At 32.8% G+C, this 18,697-nt stretch overlaps 1 protein-coding gene across 11 annotated transcripts in view; it reads left to right on the plus strand.

Annotated features, from left to right (window-relative positions):
• The window catches only part of AGO3 (argonaute RISC catalytic component 3), a 98,154-nt gene that overhangs the window by 65,921 nt on the left and 13,536 nt on the right, over positions 1–18,697 (plus strand). For all 11 annotated transcript variants that reach the window (XM_016147238.2, XM_016147239.2, XM_016147240.2 and 8 more), the window contains 9 exons: positions 568–690; positions 996–1,129; positions 4,099–4,283; positions 10,293–10,452; positions 11,779–11,869; positions 12,129–12,323; positions 12,661–12,795; positions 14,347–14,448; positions 17,281–17,480. In XM_016147238.2, coding sequence (XP_016002724.1) covers positions 568–690; positions 996–1,129; positions 4,099–4,283; positions 10,293–10,452; positions 11,779–11,869; positions 12,129–12,323; positions 12,661–12,795; positions 14,347–14,448; positions 17,281–17,480 — 1,325 coding nt within the window. The remainder of the gene's footprint in view (positions 1–567; positions 691–995; positions 1,130–4,098; positions 4,284–10,292; positions 10,453–11,778; positions 11,870–12,128; positions 12,324–12,660; positions 12,796–14,346; positions 14,449–17,280; positions 17,481–18,697) is intronic.

Below are 18,697 nucleotides of genomic sequence, written 5' to 3' on the forward strand. Positions count from 1 at the left end.
GGCTTTCTTATCTGTCCCAATTATATCTATCCCATTAAGTACATTTTATAATATGGCACTTTTTATCTGAAAATATTCAAGCAAATTTTATATCAATTGTAAAGTAATTAGGGGGGAAAAAGTCTTGGGATTATCAATATTTGCTATCAAACTACGTAAACTAAATTTTAATAGTGTATATCTAGATCTTCTAATTAAAGGTTCCTAATTTTTTGGGGGTCAAGTATTTCTCTTACAATCTCTAGACCACCCTCCCCAAACTGTATTAGGTTTAATCATATAAAATTATTATTTTCATGGGTCATAAATAATTGAAATTTCTTATTATTCAACCTAATACATTTAAATTTACTATAAATTACCAAGAAGTTCACAGACTTACAGCAATCCATTCATAATCTGTGGTCCCCAGGTTAAGATTCTCTGCTCTCTAGTTAGGACACCATTAAAAAGACCTATTGTAGAACATTGTTGATACAGTAAACAACAAAAAAATAGAGACTTCTAATAAGTAAAGCATGGGATTTGGAGGAATTTTGGAACTAACTACAAACTTTCTATTGTTAGGTAAGAAGCGCAAATTATGAAACAGATCCATTTGTTCAGGAGTTTCAATTTAAAGTTCGGGACGAAATGGCCCATGTAACCGGACGTGTACTTCCAGCACCTATGCTCCAGTATGGAGGACGGGTAAAACCTCTTGGTAGTTTTTTAAATTATAAATGTAGTTTCTGTATATGGAGAGAAGGTCATCCTAGCTAAGCCTGAAATTTAGAAAATGTTTTATTGTTCCAACAATATTTTTTTTTGTTTCAAGATGTCTTTGCTTGAGTTTAGTAGAATTTTTTTCTACGATAAAAATATAAGTAATATTGATTTAGAACAACCTCTTCCATGTAGAATGTCATATATATGTATATTAGCTTGTTGAAATAAACCATATGTTAACTGTTTGTTCCTTTTTGCCGTTATTTCTCCTTCTCCTTTTTCTGTAGAATCGTACAGTAGCAACACCAAGCCATGGAGTATGGGACATGCGAGGAAAACAGTTCCACACAGGAGTTGAAATCAAAATGTGGGCTATAGCTTGTTTTGCCACACAGAGGCAATGCAGAGAAGAAATATTGAAGTAAGGCTTGTCACTTTGGAACCTTTCTGTGTTTAAATTTTGTATTTTAATTTTAAATTACTCAGCTAATGTACTAACTAGTGTTGCCTCGGCATGATGTATATTTATTCACTGAGCCTTTAAAAATCAATCTTCTCAATATTTTGATGAAGATTCCTGAATTTTTTAGTCATAGTAAAGTCACTGATTTGCTCTTCTAGGCATCCTAATAGACTAGCTTATGTGATATAGCAGGAGCATCATTGGCTTTTGATGGCAAATAGGTTAGGTTTGATTCCCAACTTTGCCACTTCCCAGCTTTATTACCCTCGATAATTTATTTAATCATTATGCTTCAGTTTTCACCTTTTTAAAATAGAGATAATAGTTACCATCTGCTGGGCGAGGATTAAATAAAATCCTTATTTCTCAGTTGAGTTTCTGGAAAGAGATTTAACTCCTCATTTCCACTTCCTTACTTTTCGAAATTTGGCCTCCATCTCTCTACCACTTTCCATCTTCTTCAGATTCTTTCCCTCGACATGTTAGTACTCAACAATCTTCTCTTTAAATTTAAAATAAACAAACAAAAAAATCTTCAATTTTCCATTTACTTCACTTATTCTCTCAGGCTTCCAGGTTTCCGTTCTCCTTCCTTGAAATCTTAGCGCTCTACTGAAATTGGTTTCTGGAAGATCTCCATTATCTTTGTGTTTATCAATTCTAATAGTTGTCTTTCTCAGCCATGATTTTTCTCAAAAATGGTACAGCATTAGATACAATTGACTGCCTTCTTGACAGTCTCTCCATTCTTGCCTTCCTGGTTCCTTTTTATCATGTTGGCTTTTCTTCTCTCTTTTTGGACTCTCACATCTGTGGGGCTCTGGCAGGCTCAAGGGCTTCTGCTATCACTCTGGTTTGAGGAGCTGTGCCATCGTGAAAGAGGACCAGCTCCACTTGTGACTACCTGCACTCAAAAACTTATGCTTCTCCTTGAGAAAGAATAACATTAAAGATCAGTATGCCATTTATAATCTTTCACCTACCTCTTAAGTCCTTTCTTCATTTTCACATATTCTGGACAGAAAAGTGAAGCACTGTATTCCCTCCATCTCCCTTGCATTTTTTCATTTCCACTCATGCTGCATGTTATTGAAAATGCCTTTTTCCGAACTCTGCTCATCTAAAAACTACCCAATCTTCTTTGACTTGTGATGCTGGAAATAATCTTTCTTAACTCTAAACATACTGGTTTATCAATATCCTCACTTTCTGTGTAAAATATAATTGTATTATAATTAGGTAAATTTTTTCATCTCCCTCTAGAATCAATAATTTTCTTAAGAAAATAGTTATTGTCTAATTTAAATCTCTACTAATAGATCCTGTAAAGTATACCCATAATGAATAGTTTTTGAGTAATTTAGAGACCATTTATCCAATTCAGAATTTGTTTTGCCTTTTTTTGTAAGAAATAAATTTTTTTTATTCTATTCACTTCTTTTTATTGGCTACAAATCTCTAACTATATGTTTTAAGATTCACTTAATATTTTCTTTTCTCCAAAATTTTAATCCCCGTGCTTTCAAGTAAAATCATAAGGACAGTTTACTGAAATGCTACGATTATCTTACTTGACCTCTAGAAACCAAAGAAATAGCCTCCAATTGTTTTTCAAGCTTATTTACTTTACATTTGTTGTTCATGGCTCGATAGAAATCTCATAATCATTGGGCTTATGGCTCTCGTTCAGGTTGACTAAAAATATTTACCTTTTTTACTTATCAACAATTACTTTTTTTTATTTTTATTTTTTAATTAGGGTTGACATTCAATATTATTTTATATTAGTTTCAGGTGTACAGCATAGTAGTTAGACATTTATCTAATTTATGGCATGACACCTCCCCCCATTAGTCTAGTACCCACTTGGCATTATACATAGTTATTACACTATTATCGATTATATTCCCTACACTGTGCTTTATATCCCCATGACTATTTTGTCACCTGTGTACTTTTTTTTAATTAAACACTAATAAGAAGGAGAAGGGAATTCCTGTAAACTTTATCTCTGTTCTAAGGGAATCAGAGTGTTTTGATCAAAGATAACTCAAATCCTTGACTCAGGACCTTATTTTAAAAACAAGTAAAGTGATTGTTAAACCTCAACATCATTACTCATTTATCCTAGGCTAAACACAGAATTTTGTTTAACTATGAAATGATTAGTCTTTTTGCAATGTAGATAAAGTAAATTAAGTGCTGCCTGCCTTATTTCTTTTTAAATGTTGTTTTCTTAGTTTTTTTGTTTTGTTTTATTTTGTTTTACCCGAGGGATAAAATCTTTCCTGATGTCCTAGTTTGAGATAGGTAATATCGTGAAAAGAAATTCTAGACTAGGTCAGAGTTCTGACTCTGTCACTTACCTAACCATTTGACCTTGGCCAAATATATAATGTCCCTGCAACTGTTTCCTGGTCTGTAAAACAGGAGTAATACCAGACCTTCCACTCTCTAACGAATCTTATAAGGATCAAACTAGAAAATGTACATTACCTTAAATTTATCAAGTTCTTATAACATCTTCGGTAATGCACTAAGTGCTTTACATGTATTATCTCATTTAATCATCACACCAACATGATACTAGAAGTAAGCATTTTATAAATGAGAGAAACTGAAAAACATTGCCTTAAATTTCATAGCTAGTAAGTAACAGAACTAGGATTAGAACCTCTCATGCTAACTCTAGAGCTGAGCTCTTAACCAACACACTCTATTACTAATGCCCTTGGTAAACCATAAATAGCCACGTAACTGTACAGCAGTGACCCGCTTTGCCCTTAACATCAGTAGTCTGGTGAACTCTTCATATGTGAGGCACATAAATCTTTGCTTCATTCTCCATTCCTTTCCCAAACTTTCCATTACACTTTATAGATGTTCATGACTAGACAATGTTTATTTTTAGTGATTTCTCCTTCTAGGGGTTTCACGGACCAGCTGCGGAAGATTTCTAAAGATGCAGGGATGCCCATCCAGGGCCAGCCTTGCTTCTGCAAATATGCGCAGGGAGCAGACAGCGTGGAGCCCATGTTCCGGCATCTCAAGAACACCTACTCTGGGCTGCAGCTCATTATTGTCATCCTGCCAGGGAAGACACCTGTGTATGGTAAGGATATCTTAAGATTGCATTTTTCCTCGAGTACTTAATACTCTTTTTTAGAATTATGCCAAAACATATTCTAAAGCTTTCAAACATTAAAACATTTTACAGCTTACAGTACTTTAAAACCATTTATTATTACTTTAAAAAGACAATTCGGTAGGGTAAACTAAATGGTCCAAGAAGAGACCTGTAAAAAGAATTTTAGTAAAGTAGGCATTACAAAACAGTGGTTAAGGGAAGAATTATTATTAAAAATATCCTTGAGATAACTTGATTATCATTATAATGTAGTAGTGATAGAGTCAGACTATGCTGCTTAATACCCAGGTACTGCCAAGTGTACTTACTACCTGTGTGAGCTGGCCAAATTACTTAAACTTTAGTTTCCTCATTGTGAAAACAGAATACTATTAATCTAATCCATACATGACAGTTGTAAGCATTAAATTTACATATATAAAGGACCTAAAATAGTACCTGTAATATAAACACTCAGTAAATGTTAGCTATTATTATAATAAACAAATTAAAGTTTTGTGATTAATAAGTTAAATATAAATCATTGAATCATGGAAAAACACAAGGAAAGTAGAATTTTCAAACTACCGAATGGAGTATAATCAGACATGATAGAAAAATCCACAAAGGAAAATTGTTAGATTTCACTGCATAAAAATTAAAATTTCTGTATGTCACAAATGTATAACTAAAATTAAAAGGAAACCAATAGAAAGTGAAAATATCTGCAGCAAATGGGACGATGAAGGGCTAGTATTATTAGTTAAAATATTAATAAATATCTGTTATTGTGTTAAAAAAATTCTTGTTTAAGATTAATGAGCAAAGAATATAATGCAAGATTTCTCAAAAAAACAAAACAAAACATGTAAACATGAGAAAACATTGGTTTTCAATAGTAAAGTACAAATTAATAAAATTAATTTGCACTTTATGTACTTTTAAGCTACTAAATCAGCAAATACGTTTAAATATTGTAATACCTAATGCTTGTCAGTATGTAGTGAATCTAGCATTTTCATACATTGCTGATGGCAGTATAAATGATAATATCCTTCCCACCAAAAACATAAAAATGTGTTTTTGGTCTGTGATTCAGTATTTTCAACTCCAAAAATGTATTCAAAGGAAAAAATCGTCTCCAGCATTTGGTACAGTCAGTTTTTAAAATTTCAACCATTCTAATAGGTGTGTAATGTGGTATCTTGTTGTTTTCATTTGCAATTCTTCAACGACATGTAACATTGGTCCCCTTTTCATATGCTTATTTACCATCTGTATATCTTTTTTGGTAAGTATCTGTTCTGACTTTCTGCCCATTTTTAAATTGGGATGTTTGTCTTATTGTTCAGTTTTAAGAGTTCTTTGTATATTTTATATACAGGTTCTTTATCAGATATGTATTTTGCAGATATTTTTTCCCAGTCTGTGGCTAGTCTTTTTATTACTTAACAACGTCTTTCATGAAACACAAGTTTTTAATTTTAATAAAGTCCAACTCATCAGTTTTTTCTTTCACAGATCATGTTTTTGGCATTATATTTAAAACCTCACTGCCAAACCCAAGGTCACCTAAGCTTTCTTCTAGGTTATCTTCCAATAGTTATAGTTTTGTTTTTTACATATTGGTTTATAACCCATTTTGAGTTAATTTTTGTGAAAGTATGTAATCTGTGCCTAGAATATTTTTTTTTTTCATGTGGCTATCTAGTTGTTCTAGCACCAATTTGTTAGAAAGACTATCTTTCTCCAATAAATTGCCTCTGCTACTTTGTTGAAGATTGCCTCTGTTTATGTGAGTCTATTTCTGGGCTCTTTATTTTGTTCCATTGATCTGTATGTCTTTTCATTTAGAACACCACACTGTCTTGAATAATGTAGCTTTATAGTAAGTATTGGAAGTCAAGTAGTGTCATTTCTCTGATCTTTTCCTTCATTATTGTGGTAGCTGTTCTGGGTCTTTTGTTTCCTTATAGAATTAGTTTGTCAGTACCCATAAAATAACATACTGAGATTTTTATTGGGGTTACACTGACTGTAGATCAAGCTGGGAATAACTGACATTTTAAGAATGTTAAGTCTTCCTTTCCTTGAACATGGAATGTCTCTATTTAGAGCTTCTTTGATTCTATTATCAAAGTTTTATAGTTTTCTTCATATAGATCCTATGTACATTTTGTTAGAATTATGCCTAAGAATCTTTTTTTTTTCTTTTGGTGCTAATGTAAATGGTATTATGTTTTAAATTTTAAATCTCGGTCATTTATTTTCAGAATTTAGGAAATCAATTGACTTTTGTATTATTTACTTTGTATCTTGCAGCCTTGCTACAATCACTTATTAGTTCCAGGAGGCTTTTGGTCAATTCTTTGGGATTTTCTGCATAGACAGTCATGACCTCTGTGAACAAAGATAGTTTCATTTCTTCCTTCCCAATCCTATTTTTACATTAGCTAGGACTTCCAATATGATGTTGAATGGGAGTAGTGAGAGAAGACAGACACCCTTGCATTGTTCCTGATTTTAGGGGAAAGATATAGTTTCTCAGCAGTAAGTATAATGTTAGCTATAGGTTTTCTGTAGTTGTTTTTTATCAAGTTGAGGAAGTTCTCTAATCCTAGTTTGGTGAGAGTTTTTATCAGAATGAGTGACAGAGTTTGCCGCATGCTTTTTCTGTATCTATTGATATGATCATATGATTTTTTTGTTTAGTCACCTGATGTGATCGATTACATTAATTGATTTTCAAATGTTGAAGCCCAGCCTTGCGTACCTGTGATAAATACTAGTTGGTCATGGTGTATAATTCTTATACATTATTGTATTCAATGTGCTAATACTTTATTAAGGATTTTTGTATCTATGTTCATGAGAGATCTTGACCTGTAATTTTTCTTTCTTATAATGTCTTTATTTGGTTTTGGTATTAGGGTAATGTTGGTCTCATAGAATGTGTTAGGAAGCATTCCCTCTGCCACTATTTTCTAGAAGGATTGTAGAGAACTGGTATCATTTCTTTCTTAAATGTTTGGTAGATTTCACCAGTGAAAGCATCTGAGCCTGGTACTTTCTTTTTTGAAAGGTTATTAATTATTGATTCAATTTCTTTAATAGATACAGACCTACTCAGATTACCTGTTTCTTCTGTGTGAGTTTTGATAGTGTCATTTAAGGAATTGGTCCACTACACGTAAGTTATCAAATTTGTGGGCCTAGAGTTGTTCACAATATTCTTTTATTATTATTTTAAATATACATGGGACCAATAGTGATGATCCCTTTTTTATTTCTGATATTAACAATCTGTCTTTTCCTTTTTTCTTTGTCTGGATTTTGATGAATTTCATTGTTCTTTTCAAAGAACCAGCTTTTTGGCTTTGTTGATTTTCTCTATTGATTTCTTATGTTCAATTTGACTGATTTCTGCTCTAATTATTAATATTTCTTTCCTTCTGCTTGTTTTAGGTCTAGTTCTTTCTAAGGTAGAAGCATAAATTTTTGATTTTAGATCTTCTTTTCTAATACATATATTCAGTGCTACAAATTTCTCTCTAAGCATTGCTTTCACTGCATTTCACAAATTTTGATAAGTTGTATTTCATTTTATTTAGATAAAAATATTTTATAATTTCTCAAGGCTTCTTCTTTGATCCATGTGTTAACATATAATTATGTCATTTAATATACAAGTATTTCCTGGCTATCTTTCCATTATTAATTTCTAGTTTTAAGTCCATTGTAATCTGAGACCATATTATATATGATTTCTGTTCTTTTAAGTTTATTACGATGTATTTTTAGAGAAGAATGTTGGCTATCTGGGTGAATGTTCTGTGCAAGCTTAAGAAGAATGTTTATTCTGCTGTTATTGGATGAAGTATTCTATAAATGTCTCTTGTATTCAGTTGATTGATGGTGCAGTCAGATCATCTTTATTCTTATTGATCTCACTGCTGGATGTGTCAATTGCTGAAAAAAGTATGTTGAACTCTCCGCTGTAATAGTGGATTTGTCTGTCTCTCCTTAAAGTTTCATCAATTTTTGAATTTTTGCCTCATTTGTTTTGGTTTCTTTTGTTAAGTTCATACATGTTCAGGATTGTTATGTCTTCTTGGAGAATTAACCCTTTTATCATTATGTAATATCCCTTTTTATCCCTGATAATTTTCCTAGTCCTGAAGTTTGCTTTATGTGAAACTAATATAGCTAATCCAGTTTTCTTTTTCTTGGTGTTAGCATAGTATATCTTCCTGTATTGCTTTACTTTTAATCTATGTCCTTATATTTAAAATTGGTTTCTTGTGGGCAACATGTAATAGGGTCTTATTTTTTTCTTCCCTTCTATTTCTACCTTTTCTGGTTTTAATTGAGCATTTTATGATTTTCCATTTTCTCTCCTCTCAGCATATTAATTATACTTATTTTTAAAAAAATTTTAGTGGTTGCCCCAAAGTTTGTATTATACATTTACAACTAATCTAAGTCCTCTTTCAAGTAATTCAATACTACTTCACAGATAGTGTAAGTGGGTACCTTTATCAAAGTATTCCTAATTCCTCTCCCCTGTCACTTATAACATTGCTGGCATTCATTTCACTTATCCATAAGCTATAACCACCCAATACATTGTTGCTATTATCATTTAATACAGTTATCTGTTCAGTTAAGAATAAGAAGTAAAAGAGTTTACTTCTTCTTCTTCTCTGACCTTCCTTTCTTTTTATAGATCTGAATTTCTGACCTATATAATTTTTCTTCTCTCTGAAAAACTTCTTTTATCATTTCTTGCAACGCAAGTCTGCTGTCAACAAATTCCCTTAGTTTTTATTTGTCTGAGAAGGCATTTCTCCTTCACTTTTTAAAAAAATTATTTAATTGTTTAATGTTTACTTATAAATCAAATTACCACTCACTGGTTTCAAGTGTTAAGTCATTCTGGAATTCTTATTTTAAGAAACAGTCTATTTAGAGCTGTTTTTCTCATAGAAAAACTCATCGTTTGCCCCTTCTTTTTTATTTAAATTTTTTTTCCTGAGTGCTGCTACCTATATTTCAGCTTTTTCTCTAGCCCTCTTTTGCCTGAGCCCTACATAAGTTTTTCTGTATAGGTGCAGTAAAATATATCTAACATAAAATTATCATTTTAACCATTTTTAACTATACAATTAAGTGGCTTTAAGTATATTCACATTGTCATGAATCATCACTTATCCATTATCCATTTTCATCACCATTACTCATTTTCAGAACTTTTTCATAATCCCAAACAGAAACTATACCCCTTAAGCAATAACTTCCCATTCTCCTTCCCACCAACCCCTGGTGGCCTCGATTCTACTTTCTGTGGCTATGAACTTACCTATTCTAGGTAACTCAAATAAATACAATCATATAATATTTGTCCTTTTGTTTCGGGCTTATTTCACTTAGCATGATGTCATCAAGGTTTCTCTGTGTTGTAGCATATATCAGAATTTTTCCCCCTTTTTTGTGGCAAAACATATATACCAAAATTTACCATGTTAATGAGTGTACAGTTCAGTGGCATTAGGTACATTCACATTATTGTACAACTGTCACCACCATCCATCTCCTGAACTTTTTCATCATCCCTGAAATTCTGTACCTATTAAATAATAACTCCCCATCTCTCCCTCATCTTAGGCAACTGCCATTCTGTTTTCTGTCTCTGAATTTGACTGTTCTAGGTACCTCATATTAATGAATCATGCAGTATTTGTCCTTTTGTGACTAGTTTATTTCATTTGACATAATGTTCTCAATCATTGATAAACATAATGTTTATCAATGTCGTGGCGTTTTTCAGAATTTTTTCACTTTTTAAAGCCGAATAATATTCCATTGTTTTGGTACTGGTGTAATTTTTAGTGTCCTGAACACAATGATATATTTCAAGGGGAGAAACACAGTAGTTTAACTTTCAGTAAAGTTCGTCCTTTTTTCTAACTAGAGGTATTTGTATTTGTTCCATAGCGGAGGTGAAACGTGTAGGAGATACACTTTTGGGTATGGCTACACAGTGTGTTCAAGTCAAGAATGTAATAAAAACATCCCCTCAAACTCTCTCAAACCTGTGCCTAAAGATAAATGTTAAACTCGGAGGGATCAATAATATTCTTGTACCTCATCAAAGGTAAGATAAGCTAATCACTTAAAAAACTGATTTTTCATATCTTAATTTTCATTGCCATATCCAAGTTCTGTTTGCTTTGATGATTCCTGTCATGAGAGGTAAGTAGATACTTAGGCAAAAACTTAAGAGTTTAGGTTGGCAAGATTAAGAGATTTCCTTGTAAAAATCCCCTCCTACCTCCACTTTTATTTAATATGCAAAATTCCTCTTACCTAGCTAGAAAGTTTTGAGAACTTTATTTTTTATTGGAGAGCCCAGCTTGAAGAATTTTCTCATTATTTGGTAGTCATCTTCAGCCTAATATCATGAGGCTACTTACCAAGAAAATGAGGGAAGAAAGGAAGGTCGGGAGTGGGGCATGTCAATTCAGTAAATCAGTTAAGTAAGACGTTATCAACCCCTGCTTCAGTTCAATGGGACAGCAGATAGTACTGGATTGCCATCATGTCTAAGAGCTCTTAGGTTGTATGAGACATAAATGATCTATGAAACAAGCACTGGGAAGAGGCTGTTATTGGGAGAATTAAACAACAGGTTTTCTTTAAATAGTTGAAGCAACAAGGGCCTTAAAAAGTGAAATATCTTGACCAGTATGCACCACAGATAAGCATTACAATAAGAAATGCTTATTTGTGTATGTTTGACACAAAAGGTTTTTTTTTTTTTCCTGTTTTTCCTTGTTGCCTCTACTTCTTATCTCTATTGGATATGAGATTCAAAAATGAGGTAAATATAGAATTTTATCCATAAGCCCAAGAACAAAGAAATAGCCATTTAAATCTTAAAACATACAGTTTTAGAAATAAAATGAACTACTAGCTACTTTATAACTATTAAATATATGTTACTCAAATCTATACTTTCATCCAGGGGAGGAAGAAGTAGTAGACACTCATAATCCCTTTCATTGTAAGGTGTAATGATGCTTTTTCTCCTTGAGGGATTATATCAGTTTAAAATGTAAGTAGGTTAAAAAAAGATTGATACAAATTTGTGGATTAATATGAGGAGGTTTAGCATTTTATGCCTGTTGTTTGAAGAATGCTAGCAGCAGTTGCTCTTTGCAGCCACCATCACCACTATTTAAGGCAGAAAACTGCTCTAGATAAGACATTGGGTAGACCCATTGTGACAGCTTTTACTTCACTGACCAGGGATTCATGAATTAAGAGAATAAAGCTATCAGTATATCAGGCCTATGAAGCTGTCTATATAGGACTGCCTCTGTGCTATTTCAGCAACTTGCAGTGTATTGCAGTATTATGAAACAGATAAATGGATAATGAAAAAAATGAATTATCTAACTCTTTTTAAAATGTGTTTAAGACCATCTGTGTTCCAGCAACCAGTGATCTTTTTGGGAGCAGATGTCACTCATCCACCAGCCGGTGATGGGAAGAAGCCTTCTATTGCTGCTGTGAGTATCATAAGGCAGGTTTATCTTATCTAAAGTTTAGACGAAGATCAGCATTTTGGTTTCAACTTTTTGAATTTTAATGATATTTTCTTTAAAACCAACTTTTATAAATATATATAGTAAGGTTTTGGTAAAATACAAATAAATATAAATGAAAAGCATGTACTTTATTTCAAATTTATTTTTTTATTGTGGTAAATTCATATTCATGTTGTTTTGATTATCTGAATTTCTGTTTTTCTTTACTTTTCCAACTTAGGTTGTAGGTAGTATGGACGCTCACCCAAGCAGATACTGTGCCACAGTAAGAGTTCAGAGACCCCGACAGGAGATCATCCAGGACTTGGCCTCCATGGTCCGAGAACTTCTCATTCAATTTTATAAGTCAACTCGTTTCAAACCTACTCGTATCATCTTTTATCGGGATGGTGTTTCAGAGGGACAGTTTCGGCAGGTCGGTTGTCTGGGATCTCATCATATTGTGGTTAAATCAGCTACTGTGTTTAAAATATGATGTCTAGTTCTGAACTTAGAATCCTTAATTAAGTTGAGAGTTCCTAAAGTCAAATTTGATGCTTCCTTAGATTTTCCCTTTTAAAATGTTTATGATGGATGGATATATAAGCCTTGATTGCTGAGACCATGCTCTGATAATAGTTAAGATGGAATAGCAGTATATTTAGTTATAAAGTGATAAGCTTAAGAAACTGAGACCAAGTAATTAACTTAAGTTGAAGTATGTATAAGAGAACAGTTGACTATACCAAATCTTTCCATTTCACCTTTTCTAGGTGTTATATTATGAACTACTAGCAATTCGAGAAGCCTGCATCAGTTTGGAGAAAGATTATCAACCCGGAATAACTTACATTGTAGTTCAGAAGAGACATCACACTCGATTATTTTGTGCTGACAGGACAGAAAGGGTAATCTTATATCTATCGTAATATCATTATAAGCCAAGCTTATCTCATAGTTCATAGAGCACTTAACAAAGGCTCTCTGCCAACAGCAGAGTTTCTAATATATAGTGGCATATTTCAACAAACCAGATTATGAGTATAGAAGTATCAAAATAGGTTGTTACTTTTTAACTTTCTAGAATTTCATGTTTAAAATCCTATTAATGCTTTTTGTTGATGTGAAGAAACTCATAATTTTAAAATTGTTCTTTCTATTCATACTTTTGTAAATGTTCAGAAGAAAAAAGATATATTCTTTTCTTTAAATATTGTGTAAAATTAGTTTTTTTAAAAAGCTAGAGACTTTCTAGAGTGATTAGTGAAAATTAATGCAAACTAACTTTTAAACAATGCTTTCTTTAAAATTCACAGAATTTTTTTCTGTATTTTATAATGTGAATGTGTATTTTTATAATTAGGAAGAGGAAGAAGGTATAAATACCAAGGGAAATATATTTTCTTGTCTGTGTGCAAAATTGGCAATTAGCAGTCTTGTCATCGTATCCAGTGCCCCGTCCCCAACCCTGCAAACCTTGGAGCAGGGAAATCTGAGAATTTCAATGTCAATGTCTCATTGGGAAAGGGGTTCAATATAAAAGACTGAGAGATGGGATATGTCTTATTTTTGGTGTATATTTGGTCTTTGGTTACACTCACTGTGTAACTTTGGGCAAATAACATCTCTGTGCCTGTTCCTTTCTCAGCAAGGTTTGGATCATATTAATATTTACCTTATTTGGGTTGGTAAGAGGATTAAATAAAATACATAATGCACTTAGAATGATTCTTGGCACATCCTCAGTACTCAATAAAAGTTAGCTAGTTTTAGTAAGGTGATAATGGTAATAATAGAGAAAAAAATAATAATAGTAGTCATTGTTCTCGGTATTTTTTTATAAATTGAACTCATTTGATCTTCACAAAGAACACCATGAGGTACTTCTTATTATCCCAATTTCCACAGGAGAAAACTGTGGCACATGGAAGTTAAATTACTTCCCATGGTTACAAAGCTAGTAATCCTAGCTTGCAGGATTATCCAGATTTGAAATATGTAAAGTACCTGACACATAAATGGTTAACAAATGGTGACTATTATTGATGTTCTCAGCATTCTTTCTCTCTAAAAATATAGTGTTATCTAAGGAAAATGTTAATTTTCATAAATTACACAATCAAGGGTACCTGCTGTGCACAGGTACCATAAATTAGAGCACCTAAAGTAACTTGAAAAAAAACATTTTTTTAAGTCTTCCACCCATATCGGTGTCAACTACCAGCTAAGCATCAAAAGAGACTAAGAACTCTGTTGTTTATCAGCTCTCACGTACAGCAACATTAAGAATAGGAACCAGAACTAGAATAAAATCTGTTCATAGTGCCTGCTTAAGTAATATTACAAGTCGAAGGAAGTAAATCATGGCATCAGCCTATAGTTATACATTTTTAAAAGTGCTTTCAGATGCATTCTTTATATTTGTCTTGTTTGTTTAAACTTTGACAAAACAAATCCAGGTTGGAAGGAGTGGCAATATCCCAGCTGGAACAACAGTTGATACAGACATTACACACCCATATGAGTTTGATTTTTACCTCTGTAGCCATGCTGGAATACAGGTAAGCCTACGCTTTGGGTGAAATGTTTTAATTCAGGAACTTCCACTAATGTGTATATTTTTTAAATCTCAGAAAAAGGAGAAATACTTTTCTTTGCACTCCAAATTGTTTCCACATGAAATTAGATGAATTTCAGTAAATTTCTTCCCCTGTCTTACTTTGACAGGGGCTTATTCCTATGAAAATACCAGAATATAAATAGTTTAATAGAAGGACTCTCCCTAAACTGGGTCCTTAACCCAAAACTTCAAAAAAATTTTAAATACCTGATTGTTCCTTTGACATATGCTTCTTTTTTATGATAATACTTCATGGAAAACTTTGACATTTACTGAACATGTAAAAGAGTTTAATTGTGGAATTACAGCTTTAAGGTACATAATTTTAAGAGTCGTTTTTTCTTTTCAGAAAATCTTTTTGCTAATTTGTTAGCTATGCTTAAAATATGAGCTTTAATTGAATGCTTCCTAAATGCTCCAGCAGCAGAGAATGAATCCATATTCCTAAGATGTCTGAGAAAATGTCATCCAAAACTGTTTTAGGCTACTTGCCAACGATAAAATAGAAATTTCAGGAAGATGTACCTTACTATACAGCTGTATCTTAAAGCTTTATTTTTTTATTTATTTTCTTTGTTTATTATTATTTATGCCTTCAGCAGCTGGTCTTCCATCCAAGTACTAACCAGGCCCAACCCTGGTTAGCTTCCGAGATCAGACTTGGGCTTGTTCAGAGTGGCATGGCCGTAGACAATATCTTAAAGCTTTATATTCATACACTTCACATACACTAACCCCAGTTTCACTATTACAGCTTTTAAATTATTGTCCCACACATTTATCTATGTTCTTATATCTGCTCCCCTTTACAGTCAGTGTTACACATTTTCATGGGGGTAATCACTTAGCAAAACAAAATTAAAAAGACCTAGAGATAAAATCTATGTCATTGGAGTATATATTTAAACCTAGCATTTACTTTCATGTAGCCCAAGGAACACTATTGCTCTGACTTTTTAATAAATACTACAGAGGAGAAAAAAAATTCTCTGTTCAAATAAATTTTGGAAATTCTGGCTAAACAGATTTTTTTCTCTAGAACTTTTGGATACCACTGATATGCAAATGGTCATTATGAATCTTAAAAAAATAACTATTTCCCCCAATGTATTTAGCCAAAAACTTTAATTCTATTTATAGCCCAATTTCTGGTGGTTTTATTTATATATTATCTGTCTCATCTCTGGAATACATGTCTTATTCATTACTGTGTGCCTGGCACCTGATACAAGACATGGCCTATATTAAGTGTTCAGTAAATATCAAATGTGTGTGAATATATCATATATGCATTATATGCATTGTAAACATATAATTTGGGGGAGGTAGATTTGATAATAATTTTAATTTTATCCCCAGAATCTTACACAGTGTCTGACAAATGATACTCAAATATTTGTTAAAGTATGAGTTAATCTTTCTCCTTTGCCACTGCCATTTCTTTAGTTCATACTTTTATCTAACACGAGAACTAATGCAACAGCCTCCCAACTACTCCTTTTGCTTTCTGTTTGTTTCTTTTTCTAATTCATCCTTCATATTGTTGCTGGGGTTTCTTTTACAAAATTCCAACCTCATCACACCTAAAAAAATCTCCTGTGTAAAAAAAAAAAATTAATCATTGCTTTCCCTGCCACATCCATGTGCAAGTTCAAATTCCCAAACATGTCATTCAGTCTGATTCCAAACTTTTTTTTCAGCTTTGTCTTTTCCACTTCATGTACCATACTCTATTCATACTAGTCTATTAGCTATTCTCCAAGTACACCATTAAACATTAAGCCCCTTGTGCTTTTGTTAAGGTGGTTCATTCTCCCTAGAGTCTCCTCACCTTCACCTCCCCAAAATGGCCAGATCTCATTCATTCCCCACTTTGTAAAGAACCAAGACTTACCCCCACAATTACTTCCTTTGGTATGCTTATATAAGACTAAGTGGCAGTAGTATTATAGCCATTTATAAGTTGTTTTATAATTATAGGTGCTCTAGCTCCTCTACTCCTCTACAAATTATGTTTTCTAGAAGATAAGAAACTTTTGATTTTGTTTTCCTTTGAATGCGTAATACCTAACATAGTAACTAATACATAGGAGCGCAAGTAATTGTTCTGGTGTTTTTATATGTTATATACATAGCATACAACTTAGCATTTTAACTGTTTTTAAGTGTACAGTTCCATCACATTATGTATATTCACACTATTATGCAGCCATACCACCATTTATATTCAGAACATTTTCATCTTCCCTGACACACTGCACCCTTTAAACAATAACTCCCCATTCCCTCCTTCCCCCAGCCCCTGGCAACCACCATTCTACTTTCTGTCTATAAATTTAACTATTCCAGGTACTTTATATAAGTGAATTGGATAATATTTGTCTTTTTGTAACTGGTTTATTTCATTTAGCATGTTATCAAGGTTCATTCATGTTGTAGTATGTGTCAGACTTTTCTTTCTTTTTAAGGCTGATTATTCCATTGTATGGGTATACCATGTATTGTTTATCCATTCATCCATCAATGAATACTTGTGTTGCTTCCACCTTTTGGATGTTGCGATTTGAACATAGGTGTGCAAATATCTGTTCGAGTCCCTGCTTTCACTTATTGGCTATATGCCCAGAATCAACTAAATGGTTTTTTAATTGATTATTAAATTAGAATATGTTTCACTAATGTACGAAGCTGAATTTTTATATAACTTAGTCTGTGATGAATATTTATTTAAAAGTTTAGAAATCAACAGAATGTGTCACTGCCTTCTCTATAGGGTACCAGCCGTCCTTCACACTATCATGTTTTATGGGATGATAACTGCTTTAATGCAGATGAACTTCAGCTGCTAACTTACCAGCTCTGCCACACTTATGTGCGCTGTACACGATCTGTTTCTATACCTGCACCAGCGTATTATGCTCACCTGGTGGCATTCAGAGCCAGATATCATCTCGTAGACAAAGAACATGACAGGTAATATAAAAGCTGTTTAACAAATACAGATTCTCGCCCAAATCCAAATGTGGCCTGCATGTAGGATTTTCTTGAGAAATTTCTTTAAATGTTTTCATCTAAGTAGGTGCCTCTCTGTTTGCCATAAATTACTGCCATTTAAAGTTCCACAAGCTGTTTGAGGAGTCAATGATCCATATGAAAAACAATGATAATCAGAACTGAGTGCCCAAGATAAGGGTTCCCATTAAAGTATGCAGTCTAGGCTTATAAGTAATAGCATGATATAGTGATTTAATTGCTTTACCAAATAACCCAAGGGAGAGATTATTGATAATAAAAATGATATATTTAGACAAAATTATAGAATGTCTGGGATTTGCTTCTAAATAATCCTGGGCAGGTGAGAGAAGTAAAATTGGCCTTGAGTTAATTATTGAAGCTGTGTGATAGACATGTAGGAATTCATTATATCAGCCTCTAGTTTTTAAAATATTTTTGAAATTTTCTACAACAAATAATTTTCAGAATTATTGCATCAGAATAAGGTTTGTTTTTATGTTCATTGCCAATTTTCTTTTAAGTAATTTTTTTAAAAATTTTCAATTACAGTTGATATACAATATTAAATTAGTTTCAGGTATACATCATAGTGGTTAGACATGTATATACCTTATGAAGTGATCACTGATAAATCTAGTACCCACATAGTTTTTATATTTACAATATTGACTATATTCCTTATGCTGTATTTTATATCTCCATGACTGTTTTGTAACTACTAATTTGTACTTCTTAATCCCTTCTTTCTCATACATCTGCCAACCCCCTCCCATCTGGAAGCCATAAGAATGTCTTCTGTATCTATGAGTTTGCTTCTGTATTGTTTATTTGTTTTGTTCTTTAGATTCCACATGTAAGTGAAATTATATGGCATTTGCCTTTTGCTGCCTGACTTACTCCACTCAGCATAATACCCTCTAGGTCCATCTGTGTCGTTGCAGAAGGCAAGATTTCATTCTTTTTTGTGGCTGAGTAATATTCCATTGTATATATGTACTACCTCTTCTTTATCCATTTATCCATTGATGGACACCCAGGCTGCCTCCATATCTTGGCTGTTGTAATTAATGCTGCAATGAACATACGGGTTGCACATGTCCCTTCAAAATAGTGTTTGAGCTTCTTCGGATAAATACCCAGAAGTGGGATTACTGGGTTCTTTTTTGACTCTTTTT

This window comes from Rousettus aegyptiacus, unplaced genomic scaffold, assembly GCF_014176215.1.
Source record: "Rousettus aegyptiacus isolate mRouAeg1 unplaced genomic scaffold, mRouAeg1.p scaffold_m13_p_1, whole genome shotgun sequence".
In the NCBI taxonomy this organism is placed as follows: domain Eukaryota; kingdom Metazoa; phylum Chordata; class Mammalia; order Chiroptera; family Pteropodidae; genus Rousettus; species Rousettus aegyptiacus.